The 23,500-nt window shown below is 37.0% G+C and overlaps 1 protein-coding gene across 1 annotated transcript in view; it reads left to right on the top strand.

The window, feature by feature from the left end:
- RNF17 (ring finger protein 17) overlaps nucleotides 1-23,500 on the top strand; it is a gene marked incomplete at its 5' end in the record, with an annotated part of 94,277 nt that overhangs the window by 59,698 nt on the left and 11,079 nt on the right. The window contains 8 exons of the mRNA XM_081046130.1: nucleotides 8,591-8,681; nucleotides 9,651-9,766; nucleotides 11,419-11,705; nucleotides 13,046-13,209; nucleotides 15,087-15,206; nucleotides 16,113-16,193; nucleotides 18,501-18,626; nucleotides 19,757-19,813. Coding sequence (XP_080902256.1) covers nucleotides 8,591-8,681; nucleotides 9,651-9,766; nucleotides 11,419-11,705; nucleotides 13,046-13,209; nucleotides 15,087-15,206; nucleotides 16,113-16,193; nucleotides 18,501-18,626; nucleotides 19,757-19,813 — 1,042 coding nt within the window. The remainder of the gene's footprint in view (nucleotides 1-8,590; nucleotides 8,682-9,650; nucleotides 9,767-11,418; nucleotides 11,706-13,045; nucleotides 13,210-15,086; nucleotides 15,207-16,112; nucleotides 16,194-18,500; nucleotides 18,627-19,756; nucleotides 19,814-23,500) is intronic.

Genomic DNA, 23,500 nt, shown 5'->3' with positions numbered 1-23,500 from the left:
GGGGAAACACGGTAGAATTTAAAGTGTTAAATAAAAATAAAATAAAAACTTGAACAAACGCAGAAATAAAATGTATTTCTTAAGCTGAGGATTGCATAGAAAACTAAAAATGTGTAAATTACCAAAAATACCAAATTAGAGAGGAATCTACTAAAATCCTACCATAAACCGAGAGCCGCTTTGATAGCAAAAGTAAAGATTGCACAGTAAACATCTACAATGAAAGTAGGCAACAAGGCTTCCTCTTGAGAATCCCCAGATACAAGCAGGTGTCGCCCACATGACCCCTGTGGGTCAGCATTTGTGTGGGAAGATGTGGTGAGAAAGCTGACTGGGCTTCTGACAGCTCTGAAGATAAGAAATCGGTAATAGTGGTTCACTGGAGCAGGCAGAGCAATATGAGAAAGAGCATCCCAGACTGAGAACGGAGTAATGCTGGAGACTATCCATAGTTGAATGTAAGAGACCTGTCGTGTGTCAGTTTTGTGACGCTGGCCTTCCTAGCTGTATAACATCTTAGCTATCTAAGCTCTCTTCCATGACCCCACACTGAGGGGAGACTGCTGGGAATAGAGCCTGATTTGAGCAAGCCAGACAATGGGAGAAAGCAAAGAAAAGATGCAGATCAGAGCAGGGGAGAGAAACAGAATATCAAAGTATAATGCCACCTTTTCTGTCACTTGGGGAAAACAACACGAGAGAATTCTAGAGTCATTAAGTGAGAAGAGCAGTGTGATCTACCCTTTCCTCCTAAGAGCACAGGAAATTTTATGTCACTTAAAATATGAGCAAAAGAAAGGATTACAGTTGAATTCTGCTCAAATTATTATGAGAAAAAAGAGTGAAGCCAAATAATATCTCTAGAGGCAATGGAAATCCACCAAAAAGACATGCTTATAAAATAATAAACTATAATCTAATATTTCAGAATGGACTAAAAAGTTTTGAAAATGATGGACACTGTGAAGAACACAAACAATTAGAAAAACTCAAAAATAAGGTTTATTACAGAAAAAGGAAGATTTGAAAAATTGATAGCTCTCAGAAAGAATTAGAAATAAGTGATAACACTCAGAAAGAATTAGAAATAAAATAAAATCCTCTCAGAAATGTAGACTAAACTAGAAAAAACACAAAAACAATTACACAATAAGTAGTTTCTTAATAGACAATGTAGAAAGGAAGACACATTTTTTGAAATTAATCCAAAGGATTCAAAAGAATACAAAAGATACCTAAAATAGACCAAGAAAGACCCAGCATACACATACATGTGATATGAATTGAAAGAAGACTAAAAGAAATATATCAAATACTAAGAACCCAGTTCAAGAAAGTGTTCCTAAAATAAAAGCCTGCGTAAAACTGTATATTGAAAGTCAGGAATGCCAACACAGAGATTATCTAGTAAAATTATTGACTTATAAGAGGAATAAAATCACACTTTATGCCAGAAGGTAATGCAGTAACATTTTAAAAATACTCGAAAATGGCAAGCTATGAGTTTTATGTCCAGCTCAACTGACCTTCAGGATAAAGCCCACAGACAAACTGATATGACCACTCAGGGAATATTGTTTCAAGGAACCCTTCCTGAGGAATCTGTAGGAGAACAACCTTTGGATGACAAGCATGAGAGATTTTCACATAAGGACTGGTGGTGAACATTACATTTACTTCAAATAAGATGTTGGGGAAAAGCAGAAGAAGGTTCCTAACAATACTGATTTAGTATTGGAACTATGCTAATATTTTAAATAAAGAAATCAGTAAGATGGTAAGGAAAATGAAATTAACTGACTGTATTTAGTGGTAGTATAGCCTCTCAGAGAGGAACTTCTTCAGTGATTTTAAAACACCGTACGTGGAATGTACATTCTAACCAGAATACATCCTAAGGACAAAAAAATAACTGCCCCCCTCCATCAGCAGTTGTTTTCATTATTCCCAAAGTGGGTTGTAGTGTCATAGGAACTACTTACTGTGTGTGTATGGTAGGATAAGTCAAAATAGTCATTATGTACATGTCACTAAGAACTGATACGGATAGATGATAAAGGTGTAAGGTTAGGGTTAACTTGTACTTGTGATTTTGGATTAGAAGTATCAGTAGAAACTCATGAGGTGTTTTAATTGTAAAAAAAAAACCATATTTTTTAGCCTTGTAATATAAAGGACCCAGTAGCTGTGAGCTGTGCTGGTATGCAAATTATGGCCATCACATGCCATTTCTCACTAAAAGAATTCGTGCTCTTTAAAAAGAAAACGGCTGATTCAGGTCTCGGGTAATAGGAGCCTAGAATATCTTATCATAGCAAAAAGCAAGAAATCTCTAAAGAATTATTGGGATGACAACAAAAGGACTCAGTAGCCAACCTGAGTAAACGTCCACTGACCAAAGATGGCACAGCTCGAGCACCAGTAGGATAATTGTAATGTTTTAAAACATTTGCTATGCTTAAATCTTTGTTTATAAAGTGATTTTTAAAAAAAAAAAAACCTCATTTGTTACTTATAGAGGATTCTAGGAATCCACCTCATTATTCTGAAAACTGGTGAATAAGGGAAATGAGTTTTTGCTTTTCTTTTCCTTATGATCTGTATTTCAGGATAATCAAATAGTTAATTAGGGAAAGTTGTCCGTTATAACTATTCCAACTAACAAAGGAAGAATGATGTCATTAAAATGGCACCATTTTATAACCCTAATAAACTCGGAGATCTAGACAGTGAGTATCAGTGGCTGCTAACATCACAAAAAGAGAATCAGACATTGTACCCTTCCTGATGGGAGCACACAGCACCACCGATGAATAGTGTGACTGAAAAAAAGGAAAGCGCAAGCCTGAATCTGATCAGGACTCGAGACCTTCCCGAATTTAGAGGACATTCAGGGGGCAGGAACATGGCCAACACCATGGCAATGCACCAGCTAAATCCAGACCACGGAAACTGCAGACCACACAACTCAGTTTCTTCAACCGAAAAGTGCAAGGGAAAGCAATGGAAGGGCACACGGGAAACGTCAGCCATCCATCACGTGTGTACTTTGTTTAGCAATTCAAACTGTTGTGCAACATGAGGAAAAAATGAACACCATCTGAATGGTCAATACTGAGGAACTATTGTGTTTCCCCCAAAATAAGACCTACAATGAAAATAAGCCCCAGTTAAGATCATCAGCCAGACGGATGCATTTAGTACGTTATGATGTTCCAGAAGATGATATGACTGTATTTGAATAAATGTAGATTGTTGTACATGAAAAAATAAGACATCGCCTGAAAATAAGCCCTAATGGAGTAAAAATTATAAGACCAGGTCTTATTTTGGGGGAAACATGGTATTAAATTATTTAGATGTCGTAGCAGTACATGGTTATGTTTGTTTAAAAACATAATCTTATGGAAATACAATCTTTTCAAATGAAATAGTGTGATATCTGGGACTTGCTTAAAAATAATCAGGGGTGGGACGAGTATAGGAGTACAAATGAAATAAAATTGCTAACATACTGATAATTGTCAAGGCTGACTGAGTGACAGATACGTCAGATGTATTATATTCTCTGTTTTTGAATGTTCGAAAATTACCATAATATTTTGTTTTTATTTTTTAAGGTTTTATTGGGGAAGGGGAACAGGACTTTATTGGGGAACGGTGTGCACTTCCAGGACTTTTTTCCAAGTCAAGTTGTTGTCCTTTCAATCTTAGTTGTGGAGGGTGCAGCTCAGCTCCAGGTCCAGTTGCCGTTGCTAGTTGCAGGGGGCGCAGCCCACCATCCCTTGTGGAAGTTGAGGAATTGAACTGGCAACCTGTGGTTGAGAGGATGCTCTCCAACCAACTGAGCCATCCGGGAGCTCAGCAGCAGCTCAGCTCAAGGTGCCCTGTTCAATCTTAGTTGCAGGGGGCGCAGCCCACCATCCTTTGTGGGACTCGAGGAGTTGTACCGGCAACGTTGTGGTTGAGAGCCCACTGGCCCATGTGGGAATCAAACCAGCAGCCTTCGGAGTTAGGAGCACGGAGCTCCCACCGCCTGAGCCACCGAGCCGGCCCAACATAATAATATTTTAAAGTTGAATTCACCAGATTTTTAAGAAGTTATTCAGATACGCTTCAGCTATTAAGAAAACTCTGTAAATAAGAAGAAAACTTTGTATATAAGATATAGCTTAAAGGAATATAGGAAAATGCAGTCTGTTCTGAATGGTAATTTCGGAGGGAAATACTGTTTGGTAAAACCCAAGAAGCTCTTCATATATCTGTGTTGAATTTCATTTCATGGTTCTCCAGATGGAAAGGAGTCACAGCATCATTGGCATGGGTATATGTTGTCCTCAGGCTTCATTTTGAAAAATTAAGACGTGGCAAATTCCTGCTTCTAGGGGACCTTCCTTCATCGTAAAATCTGTGGCAAAACAGCCATAGTGTCTTTGTAACAAGAATTATTTCTTAGAGTTGGAATCCAAACACCTTAGTGGCATAGTGACAGTAATTTCTTTCATACCAGTCCAAATAATAAAAGGACAGCCGAGACCTGCTTGAAAACTTCCAGTGCTATGCAGCATACTTGTCCAGGGAGCTCATTTATCATGCAGCTCCATTTGCTAGTGTCTTTATATCGCATTAAAGCTGGTCTCCCCATAGCTCCCACACATCTTCACCTTCCCTCAGAACAAACTTCTTGACTCGTCCAGCCGTCAGATATGGAAAGATAGATATCTTATTCCACCGGGACTTTTTTTTCTTCCGGGCTATTACAGTTTTGTCAAAGAATCCTAAAATAACATTATTTCCAGATTTTCCTGGTTGTGTTCTCTAAATGTTTTCTGCTTTAAGTTGGAAGAATTATTTCAGGTATTTTCTGAGCAGATCTCACAAAAACTGTAAACGTGGGGTTCTGTTCATTACATTTTGGTTCATGCAGCATACTCAAGTTTGTATTTTGGGAAGGTGAATTGGGTTGAATTTCTTAAGCAGTTTTCATTGAACTTGCATTGAGCTTGTGACTATTATTAGTCAAAAGTGGTGGTCTTAGCTGTCACTCCATTCGACTTTCAGTTTTACTAAACAACGACTGTATAAAAGCTCCCAAGCACGTCACTCTGTATCCATTTGTTGACTGAACCAGGATTATCATGTTCCGTCTTCCTCTAAGACAAAGATATCACCAGCCAAAACATCAGGGTTTACAGCCAAAGACCCAGCACTGGCCTGGAGGGCAGGACATGCCCTGATGTCCTTACAAGGGCTTTCCACTTAGAAGGGCTTCATAGAGTGGCACTTGCTCTTCTTCGATCAACTTATGAGGAAACTATAGCTTTTTATACACTTAAATCATTGATTTTTTCCCACCAAAACATAGAATTTTATATTTACTTCCTGTCAGATTTCATTTAAATCATTTTGAAATTCAAATGTTGTTACTCAGCGTCTGGGCTGTCCTTCCTAATGTATTTTTTGTAAATTTGAAAGCTTCTTTCTATGTCAGAGACTATATGTAGTTTACAATCTGTGCACCGAATCCAACTAACATGAACTGTAAGTTTTGCCTCCAGAAAGTTTTGTTTTTGTCTCCACTTTTTAAAAAAGAGTACAGGTGTACAAAGCAACATAACAGACATTTACACCCCTCAAAAAGTGATAACCCCCCTTCCATCCCCCAAGCTACTACCCCTCTGACATATAACTGTTAAAATTCCATTGACTATCGTCTTTATGCTATACTCCACCTTCCATGACTATGTATCTATCATCTATCCACCTCTGTCTGTCTGTCTGTCTGTCTATCAATTATAGTTGACATATAATATTCTACTTCAGCTTCAGGTGTACAGCACAGTGGTCAGGCATCTACACAGTCTATGAAGTGATCCCCTTGATAAGTCCAGCGCCCATCTGGTACCTTATATAATCTTTACAACATTGTTGATTGTATTCCTCCTACTATATTTCATATCCCCATGACTGTATTGTATCTACTAATTTGCTCTTTCTAATCCCTTCGTTTTCTCCCCCATCCTCTCCCTCTCCCATCTAGCAAGCAACAGTTTTCTTTTTCTATATCTGTGAGTCTATTTGTTTTATTTGCTCATTTATTCTGACCTTTAGATTCCACATATTAGTGAGATCATATGGTGGATAGGAAGAATATAGTTAAAATGTCCATATTAAGGCAATACTAAATTCAGAGCAATCCCTATCAAATTACCAATGACATTTTTCAACAAAACTAGATCAAATAATCTTAAAATTTATATGGAACCATAAAAGATCCTGAATAGCCAGGGCAATCGAGAAATAAGAACAAAGTGGGACGTATGCTAAGCTGACATCAAATCATACTGCAAGGCTACAGTAATCAAAACAGCCTGGTATTGGTATAAAAACAGATCAATGGAACAGAATAGAGAGCCCAGAAATAAATCTATGCCTATATGGTAATTTAATCTATGATAATGGAAGCAAGAATTTACATTGGAATAGACAGTCTGTTTAATAAATGGTGCTGGGAAAACGAGACCACCTTCTTACGCCATATACAAGAATAAATTCAAAATGGATTAAAGACTTAAATGTAAGACTTGTAAACCATAAAACTCCTAGAAAAAAAGGAAGTAAATTTGCAGATATTTACCCTTCATAACATTTTTCCTGATACATCTCTTCGGCCACGGGAAACAAGAAAAAAACGGAGTACATCAAACTAAAAAGTTTTTTCACAGCAAAGAAAACTATCAGTAAAACAAAAGCATCCTACTGTGTGGGAGAAGCTGTTTGCCAATGACACATCTGATAAAGGGTTAATATCCAAAATTTATTAAAAAAATCAAAAAATTCAATACTGAAAAAACTGCCTTATTAAAAAATGAGCAGAGGACATGAAGAGACATTTTTCTAAAGAGGACATACAGATGACCAACAGACATCAAAAAAATGCTCAACGTCACTAATCATTGGAGAAATGCAAATACAAACCACAATGAGATACCACCTCACTCCTGTCAGAGTGGCTGTCATCAATAAGTCAACAAACAACCAGTGTTGGCAAGAATGTGGAGAAAAGGGAACCCTGGTGCACTGAATGTGGGATTGCAGGTTGGTGCTACATGGAAGTACCTCAAAAAATTGAAAATGGAACTACCTTATGACCCAGCAATTCCACTCCAGGGTATCCAAAGAAAGCCAAAACACTAATTCGAAAAAATATATGCAGCACTATTCACAATAGCCAAGATACGGAAACAACAGAAATGCCCATCGATAGACGATTGGATAAAGAAGCTGATAAATGTATAGAAATGTATAGAATGGAGTATTACTCGGCCATAAAAAAGAATGAAGTCTTATCATTTGCAACAACATGGATGGACCTTGAAAATATTATGCTAAGTGAAATAGGTCAGACTCCAGAAAGTTTTTAAAATTTTCAACTTTTAAAAACCACTGGTGCCACATAAATATCTGAATTTCTAGCGTCCATTGACAAAAATCAGAATACTCACTGAAGTAACAATGTTGCCAAAAATTGGCCTTCCCTCCAGAGGTTCAAGTCATTAACTTGGTAAATAAGTCTTAGCTACTATTTCTCCGTGGAGTACCAGGATATAAGTTTTACAAGTGGGAAGTAGCTCTATCTGTAATGAAAGCCTATGGGAGGATAATTTCCTGGTGCTTTGGTGTGCCACCCACAGTTCTCCAAGTCATGCAGGAAGCTTGTAGTTTGGGATTGTCTCAGATTTCTTTCCTGATTTGAAACAGTTTCCATCTAGCCAATTGCTTTTATTTGGCTAAAAGATATATACATACACATGTATGTGTGTACATTTTTCAGACATGGGCACAAATAGGAGTATTACAGATCTGTTTAAAAATAAAGCTAAAATTTGCCAGAGACTCTTTCAACATTATTATAAAAACTTTAATGAATCATTTAAAATGACAGGTTTATCTAGTCTGTTTTTAATCTTATCCACAAGGACCTCATCATTAGAGATGAACAAAAAGCTATGAAAATATGAAAATGGGGGGCCGGCCCGGTGGCTCAGGCGGTTGGAGCTCCGTGCTCCTAACTCCGAAGGCTGCCGGTTCGATTCCCACATGGGCCAGTGGGCTCTCAACCACAAGGTTGCCGGTCCCCCAAGGGATGGTGGGGCGGCTGCCGAGCTGGACTCTCCAGCTCCCGCGGGGGATGGTGAGCTGTGTCCCCTGCAACTAGTGGCAGTAAGTGGAGCTGAGCTGCGCCCTCCAAAGCTGGGACTGAAAGGACAACAACTTGAAGCTGGGCCACACCCTCTACAACTAAGATTGAAAGCACAAAACAACTTGACTTGGGAAAAAAAACGCCCTAGAAGTACACACTGTTCCCCAATAAAAGTCCTGTTTCCCTTCCCCAATAAAAAAAAAAAAATTAAAAAAAAAAAAGAAAAAATATGAAAACGGGAGAAAATTGTGAAAGTAGCACAGTCATGTTTAAATTGATTTCTCACTATATAGTTGGTTCAAATATATGTGTACATGGTGGTTATTTTATATTTCTGTGTCCTGTGCTGTTGGTTATAAAACAAATTGTCATTATTTTTTGTTTTAGACCAACTGGTGGGAGTGACAAGTGGACAGCGACAGCTTGTGACTGTCTTTCATTATACCTAACTGGAGCTGTAGCAACTATAATCTTACAGGTGTGTGATGGAGTTATAATATGTACTGATTATTTCATTGATGTTTTCTACAGTTCCGTGTGTTTTCTTATTGAGAAAAAAATGGCAAAGTATTTGATTTTTCTTTTTTTTGGAACCCTTTTTGGTCTTATTCTAAGTTATAACAAGTGTTTGATAATACATGTCACTAAATGATCACATGAATTAAAACATTTCTAAAGTAATATTTTTGTATCGATAATTTGCATGTTATATTTATGTATGCCAGAGTAAATTTCTGCATATATGCAAACTGGAAAACTATTTGAGCTTCTAATGAAATATTAACTATGTCATAAAAAGTGTGTATGAGTATGGACTTGAGAAGTGGGTATATATAGGATATATCTTTTCAGAACATTTAAAAATATTCTTTGCCTCCTTTTTTTTCTAATTTGATAACATCACATTAATGATTAGAATTTTCTTATATAAGTAATTTTTCCATGTTACTGTTCTCTTTGTATGTATACTTTCTGCATTTTTGTAATTCTACATGAAGCTGAATGTTTTGTATTTCTTTCTTTTGCTTATTTGTAGGGGGAAAAAGGCACACCTGGGAAAATAAATTTCAATCTGTAATGTGCAGAGTTTAGTAGGAGAATAGAGAAACTTGTAACTAATGGTGTATCCCCCCATTCCCTGCCCCATTCTGGGATAAACAAAAGTTTTTCAGTTGACTTACCCTCCTCATCCCTCCTTCCCCCCCCCCCCACACACACACACATGTTACCTTGATAGTGAGACCTTCCTGCTACATTTCACATGACACTGTCTGTCCCCTTTGACTCTCTTCCAGGCTGTTTTCTCTCTGATATGTTCATATATCAAAATTACTTGGCTGGGAATTTTTTTCTGGCTTGGAGAAATGTTGGAGGAAATGCTGGTGAGAAGTGTGTATAACATTTCATTTTTGTGTCTCATACTTACTCTGTTCTGAAACCACTTCAGGAAAACACCACAGCGTGGCCTCTACCTGTGAAAATTTTCTGCAGAGATGAAAAAGGAGAGCGCGTTGATGTCTCTAAATACTTGATTAAAAAGGGGTTAGCTTTGAGAGAAAGGAGGTATGGACTTTTTTTTGTTTTCCACATCAGTTTAGGAGGAGGCTTCTTATTTGCCTGTGTAATTCTTCATGTCTGTGTGCCTTCAAATCTGAATTGCATCTTGTTTGCTCTTAAAAATGATTTATAAAATAACCCTGAGGAGCCAGCTCAGAAATACATTCCTTCAGGATTGCTAATTTCTTTATTCAGGCCCATCAGCTCTTGCATATTTAAAGACTTACTGACTTGTTTGCTTTTCTACTTTTCCCTTTGCTTTGGCACTGACACATTAAACCACAGGAAAGGGGAATGATACAGTGGGTACCAGATCTGCAACCTTTGGCCTCATTTGCTTAGACACAAATGTTTAAGCTTTATGTTGGCAATTCTCATAGGTATACACCAACATGTTTATGTGAAACAGAAATGGGTGACAAAAGATATAATTGAACAAGATTTGCATTTAAAGACCCTTCCGGGTCCTACAGAGTTCAAGTACCTTTGGTCCAAGGGGAGAAGCATCAGGACATTGCACCAGCCCTTGCTTCCTGGTTCTCTCTCTCTTAGATGTAGAGGTCTATGGGCATTGCAGATACATGTTCCAGGTAGCCATGTGGTACCACGCGTGACCAGATCTCTTTTATATTACTATAGCTTACCTTATATGGGCGCGGACCCCAGTCCTGATGAAATGGCCAGAGAAGGAGACAGCTGAAGTAGGATGGGTTCTGAGGTGGTTGACCAGGCCTGGTGGGTGTTGACCTAATGCTGGGCACTGGCCTGTCGCCACGTTCTGCATCTTTAGTCCCGAGTCTCTCTTCGGGTTCACTGGTTGTAGACGAGAGGAATTCGTTGATAAAAAATGTTAAAGGGGAAAATGCTATGCAAGTTAATGTTACACCTGCCACTGGTGATGCTCTTCACTGCTTGGACGGCACCAAAACCACCAGCTCGCTCAAGGCTGGGGCCTGAGGGTGTGGTGGGAGTTGAAGAATTATGGACCTACTTCATCAATGCTTATTTCCTTTTAAAAGAAAATACAGGAAAGTAGAAGAAACAAAAATCTGCTGTAATTCTGCTAAAATAAGTGATGCTAATTTCCTTCTAGGATATTTTTGGTAGGCATATCTTAGAAGGAAGGGAATTTAATTGGAAGAGAATAACAAAAGGTAAAAGAAATTATGAGTGAATATAGCATTTTACCAATAACACTTCATATGTGATTAGTACCATATTTTTTAGGGGATTCATAGTATCATTGTGTAATTTTATGAATGTTGATAACTAGCCACATGTATGTATATGTTCTGTCTGTGGACTAAATTCGAATCAACATGACGGTGTTGTGTTTCCCATAACATCTGGTTGATTGTCCAATACTTGAGGTATTCTTATCAGATTTTAAGAGAAAATAGCATGTAAATATGATATTGTAATTTAAAGCATTTAAGTGAAATTATATTCCTTTTTTATCAAGCCCATCATTTAAAATAATTTTCATTATAACTTAAATTATGCTCATTTTCACGTAACAAATTAGACTAATATATCCTAGATAAGAACAAATATATATTTTTTTAAATTTTAAATATATTGGAGGGATTGTTTTTATATTGTTTTCTCCAGAATGTTTTATTTGCTTATTTAGATGTATTCTTTTTTGGGTGTTACAGAATTAATAAATTATATAACAGCCATTCATTAGCTGAGAAGTTTCGGGAAATCCCCCTGGAACAAGAAGATTCAGTGGTTTCTAAGTGTACTAAAATTAATTTTAGCCCTGACAAAAAAGCTGCTGATATCAGTGAGCACAGGATGTCTGAATTTAAGGAGAAAGTTCTAGAACCAAGAACCACTGGCTGTTATAAACCACCAATTATTCCTAACATGAAAGAATTTGAGGCAATAGTCAGCTGCGTTGGTGATGATGGAACTGTATTTGTGGTACCTAAATTAGCAGGTAAGATCTTTTACAGTATATAGGGTTAGTCATAAGTAGTAGCTTAGCAGCTTACTCTCTAATAAGACAGACAAGGAAGGAAATACTTTGGACAAGTATTTAACCTCTTTGGACCTCATTTTCACTAGGTTGTTGTGAAGGTTGAATGAAATAACACACGTGGTGTTTTCACAATGCCTAACTCGTAAAAGCCATTTATTGAGACATTGGGCCATAAGCACAGTGGTGGTTCCAGGTTCCACATATCTAGAGATGGTAGTTCTTTTATATTAGAAACTTACACAAGTTTGGAGGCTGTCTAGGAAAAAAGAATACAGAAGTTTATATTAATTTAGAATGAGAAAAGATCACAACAAACGACGAGAGATTTGAAAATATTCAGGTCTTTCCTGAGATCTCTTTTAGGCTTATGTGCAAATTCTTTCTTTCTACAGCGTGGGTGTGTGCAGAGTGCTCTGTAACTGAGCAGCTCTACACTCACACGACTTAAGCTCCCTTAGTCCACCTATGCGTAAGGGCATGGTGGCTATGAAGATGTCGAAATGTTTATCTCATTTATTGATCTTCTACATACTATTTTTTAATTTGAAAAACTGAGTAAATCTGTAGAGTTGGCTATTCTAGAACAAGTGAACAGTGTTTGAGAACTCTAGCACTAGTACTTAATCCAGAAGGTTTGCTTGACATGTATAGTCATGGCTAAAACTGACTGCTAGTGCCAGGCAATGTGCTAGATGCTTTACATCTGATCCCCATGAGACTGACAGTGCGGGCCTCAGTTTACAGAACGAACTGAGGCTGATGGGGGTAAAGGAACTACCCAAGATCACTCAACGGAAGTGATAGAACTATTATGGGCACTGACTCCAGAGCTTGTCTTCTGTGGTATCAGTAATGGGACCGTTAGCAGTAATTAGCAATGTTTGAATTTTGGTTTTATATGCTAGCATTATCTTATGTCCAAGCATTAAGTAAGTAACACATAGCTTGAGTTCTGTTTTACTTAGGTGTGCTATTGAAATGACCTTATCTTAAAGTGGTAGTTCTCTTATATTAGACTATCTTGTATGTGCTCAGAGCTTTTAATGATTCCTGCACTCCCAGAAGTATGCTCGCACTTATAACTAGAGATCAGAATAATTATTTACATGCTGTTAGTTGTATGTTTTGAAACATAGAAGCTACTGACTGAATTAGATTTTATTAAGGCTTTATTATGTGAGAACTGATTTTTAATTATTTATAATATTATCTAAGTGATGAAATTTTTAAAGTTTGGTGATTTCATTTGAAAATGGGAATTTTTCCTAAATGCTTTCTATCTGTAATAACTTTTTCAGAATTTGAGCTAATAAAAATGATGAATGAAATTCAAAGTAATTTAAAATGCCTTGGTCTTTTGGAGCCTTATTTCTGGAAAAAGGGAGAAGCCTGTGCAGTAAGAGGATCAGATACTATGTGGTATAGAGGCAAGGTAATGGAACTCGGCGGTGGCACCATCAGGGTGAGTCTTTTCTTCCTTGGTGACCATTGTAAGGCTAACTGCTATAACAGTAAGTGTCTTCTGAATCTAAATACATGAAAGTTTGATTAAAATATCTTTTAATAACTTCAATCCTGTAGGAAGAGTAGTCAGATACATTACACATTTATTTGTAATAATAATTTTTGGTTTTATTTTCAAGTATATTTATTAACATGAATAACCAAAAATTATTTCCAGGTAAAGGTTTGGTCTCTGGTACCTCAATGGTACACCAGCTAATTTACCCTATCAGGGTAACAGTTAATTTACCTCTTCAGAATACTGAGCTAGTACTTGCGTTTTATGCATGATCTTCAGAGAGATCTGCATACTTTGGGGAAAAAAAGTGCATATAAAAATACATGTTAAAAAACTGACATTTATAATGTATTTACTAAGTGAAGCAATGAAATCATGAGACATTCAGCACTTAAGAATTTTAGTTTTAGGTGGGAAGGAAAAATTAAAGAAATAATCTTTTGTCTCTACTTGTACAGGGGTCTATTTGATCATGTCTATTTGATGATGCTACCTAACAATAAGAATAGCACTTCTGGTTTTTAAGCTTCTTTCACAAATGTGCATTTGTTTTTTTAAATTTTTTCCTAACTATCATAGTTGTAGATAATTATTTCCATTTTACTAATAAGAAAATTGAAATTTAGCATCTGATTGCTAAATTTCTGATCTAAGTTTTGTGCTTTTTCTACTGGACTACAAGCTTTAAATGGTTTTAATAGAAATAAAATGGTTTCAAATTTTGGATGAACATTTAAGCATATGGATACTTACAGATTTATGTGTTTATATGCAAATGAGTCCATTTCACATTTGAATTGTTTAGGTAACTCCTTTTTAGTATAAAAATGAACTGGAATTCACTTTCATTAAGTTATCATAATTCGTGAACTTGACATACGTGGAATCCAAATAAATAAAATGATGGTGAACTTTATTTCTTCTCACACAGTCTAATAGCTCTTTTGAAAAGTTTATTTAAAAGTATTTTGATATTTTTATCGTTTTATTTTTCCTATGGTCATTTGACATTTCAAGTATACGCGATAAATTTTTCATTGTCCTTAATCTGATACTTTCAAAGTTCATCCTATGGTCCACAAAGAAATAAACGTTACATGAAACTGTACTCATCCTGTCTACATGTGATATACTCATGTTTTTCATTCAATTCTATTTAATTAAAAAATATTTCAGTCACAGTTGACATACAATATTTATTAGTTTCAGGTATACTACATAGTTATGAGACCTTTATATACTTTTTTTCCTTCAAATACTTACGAAGTGATCACCCTGAAAGATCTAGTACCCACCTAACACCATACATAGTTATTATAATATTATTGACAATATTCCCTGGGCTGTACTTTACATCTCCATGATCTATTTCCTTTTTTAAAATGCTGAATGCCGAGACAATTCAAGCAGGAAGTAGTGCACATAGTTTCCCAAAGTGTGGAACTGTTTGAGAAATATTGAAAATTTGAGAAATGCTTCTTTACCAAATGTAAATTAGTGCTTCTAAAATACTTGAAAAAAATTTAAAAATCATCTTAAAAAATGGATTATTCGCAAGGAATTTGTGAATCTAATAATTCTCAGTTTATTTAAAAAAAACAAAGCTCTGGTTTATATGTAAGAAAACCTTTTGACAATGAGGTTTGATATACTATGGGATGAGGGAATACAGTGTTGCTTTTTTTCTGGAGATTTTTCAAATCCAGATTTAGATATCTTCGTAAGATGTCTTTTTTTCTTTAAGATCTGAGAGTCCCTTCTGTTCCCTAGTTTTTAATAGTAAATTTTAACTATAAATTGTTTTTGTCCTGTTTCAGGTACAATATTTAGATCATGGATTCACCGAGAAGATTCCACAGTGTCACCTTTACCCTATTTTGCTATATCCTGATACACCCCAGTTTTGTATTCCCTGTGAGCTCTATAATACCGTACCTGTGAGTAAACAGTAATTTGTAAGATGATTAATTTTAAATATTGTTTTTTGTTAATAATTTTCTAGAAATTAGAATATAAAATGAAATCCCTTTTAGTTGCAACAAAAATAATAAAATACTTAGAAATAAGTTTAATATGACTACTAAATTAAACTACAGAATTATACTGAAGGATATAAAAACATCTGAATAAATGAAGAGACATAATATCTTCATAGAGGGGAAGGCATAAGATTGTAAAAATTAATTTATTCCTTTATCAAATAAAATCCTCACAGATTTGAAGCTGAAAATCAGATAAAGGAGTGGTATATTAATTATTTGTTGCTGCATAACAAATAAGCTAAAACTTAGTGATCTAAATTAACAGTCACCTGTTTAAAAATCTCATACAGTTTGTGTTGCTCAGGGATTAGGAGAAGTTTAGCTGGATGGTTGGGGCTGAGGGCTCCTTATGATGGTGCAGTCATGAGAGGCTGAGGCTCCTCGTTGGCATTTGGCAGGAGGCCCCAGTTCTTGCCGTGTGAACCTCGTAACACGTGAAACAACCATCACTGCTGCTCAATAAGTACATATTAGACATTTTATAATACACAGTGTACAAGCACTGCGGTGGCATGTTGGCCTTGTTAAAAAACTGTTAGGATGCTTTGTTTTTCATGTAGATTTATATTTTTAAAGCTTAAAATGCTTTAAGAGAGTGCGATGGGGGGGAAGCTCAGGGAAATGATTAGTATCTTAAGATCATTTTTATCATACACCCATGATATTCTCTGAGAAGTACTGGTATATTTTGTACTGCTCTCTAATGTTATCTGTTTTATGACTACTTTGTGTGTCCTCATTTGCTTCCTGCTCTTATTTTGTGAACGTGTGAAAAAATCTGAGTTTATTAATCCCAAATAGGTTGGGAATGTCTGGCAAGCAGATGCCGTAGAACTCCTTCAGGAGCTGCTTTCGAAGAGAGACGTGGAAATTCACGTTATGGTAATTGTACTTAAAACATATGTCATTGATTTAAGTTATTTGCCATAAAGTGTTACAGCTAACACAATTTGGAGGATATTTTTTACGATGAGCAATGTTTCAGTGTGAATGTAAATTACTCATTAATATAAAAAAGAAGTTACCCCTTGGTTTCCAAGGTTCATTGTAAGTAAACCTGATTTTGAGCAAGTTCCCGATAACTTGCATAAGCATTCAAGTCCATAAATGGCAAGATTCTTTATTAACAGCTTATTTTGATAACGGAGCAGTATCAATGAAAGAGAGGTGTTTAAAAGTACAGGTAGTGGCTTTCAGAACGTTAAGTGCAGGTTAGCCTGTCCTTGGAGACTTTCTCTAGTCAGTGGAGCATGTGGATGCCCGTCTTAAACCTGAGAGCTCGGCACTGCAAGGCCACCGGCTGGGAGCCAGGTGGCTGGGACAACAAGTCAGTGCAGTGGGAACTTAGAGACGGTAAGAACTGAGGGAGCCTTGAAGAAAAGACAGGAAAGTTCTCCCGACCAGGAGACACAGAGGCGGAAATGGGCATGTTGCGTGTTTAGGAAATAATACAACTATTCGGCTAGAACTTGAGAGGTTTTATGAGAAGTGGTGAATAGGATTTAGAGAAGTAGAGGTCTTTTGGTGGGGCCCCATAGGAGGTTTCTGAGCAGTGAGGTAAGAAGATCAAGCTGCAGCTGTGCTTGAGGATTTGAGTAGAAAGACACAAAAACTGTAAGGAAAATATTTCTGTATGAAAGGTGTGATGGTAGAGTGACAAAGCCTTAAAAAGAGCCAGAGATGCACTTAAATAAGAAAGTAGAGAAGCTTTAATGTTGCTGGTATAAGTACCCAGAGTTCCCTCTGGTTACTCACAACCCCTGTAGGATGTCACAGGTAAGGTAGACATTAAAATGTTTTAGTTAATCATGGTAGCTTTCTTTGCTGCTTAGCTTATCACAGGAGAACAATTTGTAGTACAGATAGGTTCTGTGACTTTAAGCAAAACGATGTGTAACAAAACCAAACGAGTTAATTAAGTTCCTAGGCATCTTATTGAGGTTATAACTAAAGGAGGACCTGCTGTACCAGAGGCTGCTCAGTGTCTCAGAAACAAGAACCTGCGTGGCTTGCAGCCCTTACTGCCGAGCCGGACCTTCCCCAGATCTGCTTGTGTGACCTCACGTACTGATAACATACTGAGCAAGTGTTCGTACCTGCTGGGCTGCCCTAGGCCTGGAGGTACAGCAGTGAACTGAATACTCAAAAATTCCTTCCATTGTGGAGCTTCCATTTTAGTGGTGGGAAACAAAATTAACAACATAAAATATAAGGTATATTAGATAGTGGTAAGTGGTAGGCAGAAAAATAAAGTAGGAAGAATGATAGGGAGAGGTGGGGCAGGCGAGGAGGTAACATTTTAAATGCAATGTCAGAGAAAACATCACTGCAAAGGTGAGTTAGGTCAAGACTTTAAAATGATCACAGGACAAACCATGCAGATACCAAGAAAGCAGTGCAGAAGGCTGAGGCAGGAGCGTGTCTGGAGTGGTCAACGAACGGCCAGGAGCAAGACAGAGTTGGACCTGGGAGGGGACCTGTGAGAGCTGCTGCTGTCAGCTGCCCTGGGGGGCCATTTGAGCATGTGAGCAAAAGAGTGACATGATCTGACCTTGTGTTCTAGTATTTTTACTCTGCACTGACAAAAACTGGATAGCAGGAAAAGGAAGAAACAGGGAGATCTGCTGGAAGGCAGTTACAATAACTCAGTAGAGACCGGAGTTTGGGCGAAGGGGATACAAGAGAAGCTGATGAGAAACGACCAGCTGGCCAATGTGTACGCCTAGTACCGAATCATGGGCATAGACTAGGGCCAAACCATGTCCTGACTCCTGGGCCGTCATCATCAATCTCTTCTGATTCCTGCGTTTTTTGACATTTCAACTACTCTTCATTGTTTTACCCCTAAACATACCTGTTCTTTCTACTTCTAAATAGATACATTATGAGTATCATCTAAAGACGAGGTATAGTAAATTATGTGCAGCAAATTATTTTCTAATAAGTAAATAAGTATAAAACTCTACCTTATTGACATGTAAATATATTTTACATAAACCAGAGTAACAGTATTAGTGCCTCATAACCTGCCAAAATATCAGGAAGAAAATATTAAGAAAGAGTCGTTGATGAAACTGGTAATACTATTATTTTCAGAAAATATGTTTTCATTTTGGCGGACTACAAAATTTTAATCTTCAAACAGACTTTATTTTTATACTAATAATCTTCTTTATTGAACTTAAATAGAAATTACCTGAAAATCCATGGGGGAAATTATCTGTTCATCTCTATTTTGATGGAATGTCACTTTCCTATTTTATGGCACACCATAAATACTGTACTTTTGAACATTCTGAGGAGATATTGAAAGAAGTAAGTGAACTCTTTTTTCTATAAAAATCTAAATTACAGAAAAACATTCTGCTTAAAATGTCCTATTTTGTCTTACATCTCAAGTCTTCAGTATGCTTCTACATGTCTGATATGTTAAGAGAGCCTAAAGAAAAAGAAATTGTAAATTCTGTATTGAAAAGCAATACTTTATATGTGTTCTAAAAAGACTTTAATTGCATTAAGATTCAGTTGTTTCTGTACCTTCAGACCCAGTAAGAAGCCCTAGGAGTTATCTAGTGTTGTTTGAATATAGAGATGTAAAGAATAAAATCTTAACAGAATTCACTGCCAGAAAAGGACTCTCTCCCCAGATAAAATGGTTTTTGCTTCTATTTGATATTATAACGTTTTCCCTTATTTTGCCTTCTTGCAAGAAACTCAATGCCAGATTTTAAGCTTAACTCCAATAAATATCCCAGTCCAGTTGCCTGGTGCTTAAAAAACATAATTACCCTTTTATATATATGGTTTTACATTGCAAGCTGCCATAAGTACGTTATAGAAAGACGGTATGCATCATAAATAATAACATTTTATATGGCAAGATATTTTCATTATTTACAGTTCACTTGTTATGTTTTTGAATATTCATTTTAGTAATAGTCCAAAACCGAACATTGGGTGTTCAGTTTAATATAAAAAACTACTTTCTTCTCTCAGATAGAAACTCATATTACTTTGTACATGTCATCCTCACTGCCAGCTTTTTCTTTTAAGGAGACGGGTGTGTATGCATGCATTTGTGCCCATGAGCTTGTGTAAAAGGTGTTCTGTCTATTAAACAGGTTTTATAAAGATTACTCATCTCTCTTCCAGTTGTGCTTCTCAGTGTTAACATTTAAAAGGGGAGGTGAGAGCTCCCATTCTCTTCTATTAAACTAATTACAATTGACGTATGTTTAACATAATTTTGAGGATTTTTACTGTCTCAGTATTAAGATACTAAGATTACTCAGGACATTAGATTTCCCATAGTTAACCTGAAATAACTAAGTGAATCCCAATAAGGATACGCACCCAGTTTTTGTGGAGATGAAGTATGAAAGTACCTTAAGACAATATTAATATAGTTAACAATGGTTTTGTTCATTGAGAATACTGTATTTCAGAAACCAACAGAATACAGTAACAAGTATGAGGAGGAAAGATGGGAAATAAGGTATGAGGTAAGTTTCAATTCAAGTATTTTGGAAACTTTTGGACACTTCATCAGTGCAAAAGATCTGATACAAAATCAGGAAGGAAGCGTTTTCTTTTTATAACAGCTTTATTGAGATACAATTTACATACCATAAAATTTAACTTTTAAAGAATACAATTCAGTGTTTTTCAGTATATTCACACTGTTGTGCAATCATCATTGACTAATTCCACATTGCATCAGCCCACAAGAAACCTCCTATCAACAGCACTCACTTCCACTTCTCCCTGCCCCAGTTTGCTGGAGACCACTAACCTCCTATGTCTGTGGACTTGTCTGTTCAGGACATTTCATGTAAGTGGACTCTACGATACACCGCCTTTTGTAAATGGCCTCTTCCACTCAGCATAATGTTTTCAATGTTCATTCACGATGTAGTATGTGTCCTTTCTATTGATATTTCAGTGTATGAATAGACCACATTTTGTTTGTCTATTCAGCTGTTGATGGACACTTGGGTTATTTCCACCTTTTTGTGGTTGGGAGTAAAGCTACTGTGAACGTTCATGTTCACTTTTTTTAGTAGACATCTGTTTTCACTTCTGTTGGGTATGGACTTAGGAGTAGAATTACTGAGTCATATGGTGACTCTGTTACCATAGTAAGGAAGACTGCTTTTCAAAGGGGCCTCACCATTTTACTTCTGTACTAGGATTGTATAAGGATTCCATTTTTTCCATATCCATACCAACACTTGTTACCTGACTTTTTTCCTAGCCATCCTAGGTTAGGTGTAAAGTGTGATATCTCATTGTGGTTTTGATTTGCGTTTACCTGGTGACTGATGATGGTGAGTGTCTTTCTAGTTTCATAACTATTATAAAACAATGTAATAGTTAGACATTTACACCCCTCACAAAGTGATAACCCTGTTTCCCCCAATCTGCTACCCCTCTGACATCTTACATAGCTGTTAAGTTCCATTGACTACTCCACATCCTGTGACTGTATATATATTAAATTATAGTTGACATTCATTGTTATTCAGCTTTAGCCTCAGGTGTACAGTGCAGTGGTCAGGCATCTGCACCATCCATGAAGTGGTCTCCCTAATAAGACACCCTACATCTGACACGCTACAAAATCTTTACATTATTGATTATATTCCCCAAGCTGTCTTTCATACCCCCTGTGGCAATCTTGTGGTTCCCAGTTTGTGCTTTCTAATCCCCTCCCCTTCTCCTTCATCCCCACCACCCTCCCATTTAGCAACCCTCAGTTTTTCTCTGTATCTCTGAGGCTGTTTCTGATTAGTTTGTTCATTCTTTTCTTTAGATTCCACACATAAGTGAAATCATATGGTATGTGTCTTTCTCCATCTGACTTATTTTGCTTAGCATAATATTCTCTAGATCCATCCATATAGTTGCAAATGGTAAGATTTCATTCTTATTTATGGCCGAGTAATACTCCATTGTATAAATGTACCACAGTTTCTTTATCCAGTCACCTACCAATGGGCATTTTGGTTATTTCCACGTCTCAGCTTTTGTGAATAGCACTGCAATAAAGATACCTACCGTATTTCCCCGAAAATAAGACCTAACCGGATAATAAGCCTTGGCATGATTTTTCAGGATGCTAGTAATATAAGCCCTACCCCCAAAATCAGCCCCAGTTAAGATTGTCAGCCAGATGGATGCATTTAGTACGTCCGTTGCAACACACGATGGACGTATTGAATTGTAAAATAATATTAAATGTATAATTAAATAGAAATAAATATTGACATTAATAGTTAAAATAAATGATAATACAAATTATAATTAAGTATTTGTAAATAGCCAAGCGGGCGCCTTTGGGTGAGAGGTAAACGCCTATGTAAACAGATGAACTCAAGACTTACTGCAGAATAACCAACTGGAGTATAGCACAACACACGAATAAAGTGCACACTTGATAACGATCGGATGTGGTTGTGTCTAATATGAATCTTCATAATTCCATATGTTGTGTGTTGTAACAGACGTACTTAATACACTCGTGTGAAATAAAGGAACGTTTTCTGAATTTTGGTGCCTACAATTTTTGTCACTTTTGTGTGGACCATCATTCTTAACTGTCATCATTTTTGCTGCCACTTCTGTCTCGTAAGTCTTCAGTTAACACTTGATTTAATGGTAGATTTAAAGGGAATAATATTTTGACCCGCAGACAAGATGAGTGCAAAAAGAAGGAGATATTCCATCGATTACAAGAGAGGAATCATGGAGGACTCCCAGGGCAAGAATCTTCCAGCTTTCTGCAAAGAGAAGAAGTTGGATCTCCGAGTGGTCGGAAAATGGCGAGCAGAGTACAATAACCTCAGTCAACAGGTGGATGTGGGAAATGCTACGAAGCACAAGTGTGGATCAGGTAGGCAACCATTATTTCCTGAGCTGGAAGACATCATCTGTGAATGGATTGCTGATAGGAGAGCAAAGGCTTTGGTTGTGCTCAAGGCTGATATTCAAGCATTTGCCCTTGTAATGGCACCACGGTTAGAAATATCCCCAGAAGAATTCAAAGCATTACAACACTGGCTGGATAGCTTCCTTCGGCGATAAGAATGGTCTCTAAGATCGACAACATTGTTCAAGCTGGAAGATACTGAAGTTATTAAATGTGCACTTGCATTCAAGTTCTTTGTTGATGGCACCGACTTTTCTAAATACCAGCTCTCCAACATGACTGCTATGGATGAAACTGCGGTGTTTATAGGCCAAGGATCTCAAACGACGATTGATCAGAGGGGACCCCTGTCAATCTACATTCCCTCCACTGGTTACGAAAGTACTCATGTTACCTGTATTTTGGCAATTCGTTTGGATGGAAAGAAAGCCCCACCTCTAATCATCACTAAGGGCAAGAAAGATAAGGTTGAACGCGTTTCAGGCATTTACGTTCTTGAAACCGAAAAAGCCTTAAGCAGTTATAAGGAAGTGGGTTGATTTAATGCTGCCACTGTTTTGTGAGGTGGTCAGAGGTCTGCTGGTCTGGGATTCAGCCAGCACTCACCACGCTAAAGACATGAAGAACTTCCTTGCAGAGAGGAGAATAGATCAAATAATGATTCCCGCAGGAATGACTGCCTATCTCCAGACTCTTGATATTGCAATAAACAAACCATTCAAGGACCATTTGTGCATGAAAATCAATGACTACATTGAAAATAGAATGGAGAGAAATCAGTGTGGAAACTTTGTGAAGTCTAGCCTGCAAGAGGTAGTGACTTGGGTGAAGAATTCATGGGATAAAATCACTGACAGCTCTGTTGCCAATGCACTACGAGCAGGCTACATGGACAAGAGTGCTCATTTAAGGAGAGCTCTATTGCTGGACATGAGAGATGGGGGCCAGTGATTCTACAGGAAATGGAGTCGCAAGAAATTCAAGCCTGAATTCGGGGTTTGGAGAGTTATGACGATGTTCCAGAAGATGGCATGACTGTATTTGAATAATTGTAGATCGTTATACATGAAAATATAAGACATACCCTGAAAATAAACCCTAATGCGTCTTTTGGAGCAAAAATTAATATAAGACCTGGTCTCATTTTGGGGAAAATAAGATAAGAGTGGAATTGCTGGGTCATAAGGTAGTTCCATTTTCAGTTTTTTGAGAAACCTCCATACTGATTTACATAGTGGCTGCACCAATCTGCAATCCCACC

The sequence above is a fragment of the Rhinolophus hipposideros genome (assembly GCF_964194185.1).
Source record: "Rhinolophus hipposideros genome assembly, chromosome: 4".
In the NCBI taxonomy this organism is placed as follows: domain Eukaryota; kingdom Metazoa; phylum Chordata; class Mammalia; order Chiroptera; family Rhinolophidae; genus Rhinolophus; species Rhinolophus hipposideros.
This window is presented reverse-complemented; position numbering and strand designations above follow the sequence as displayed.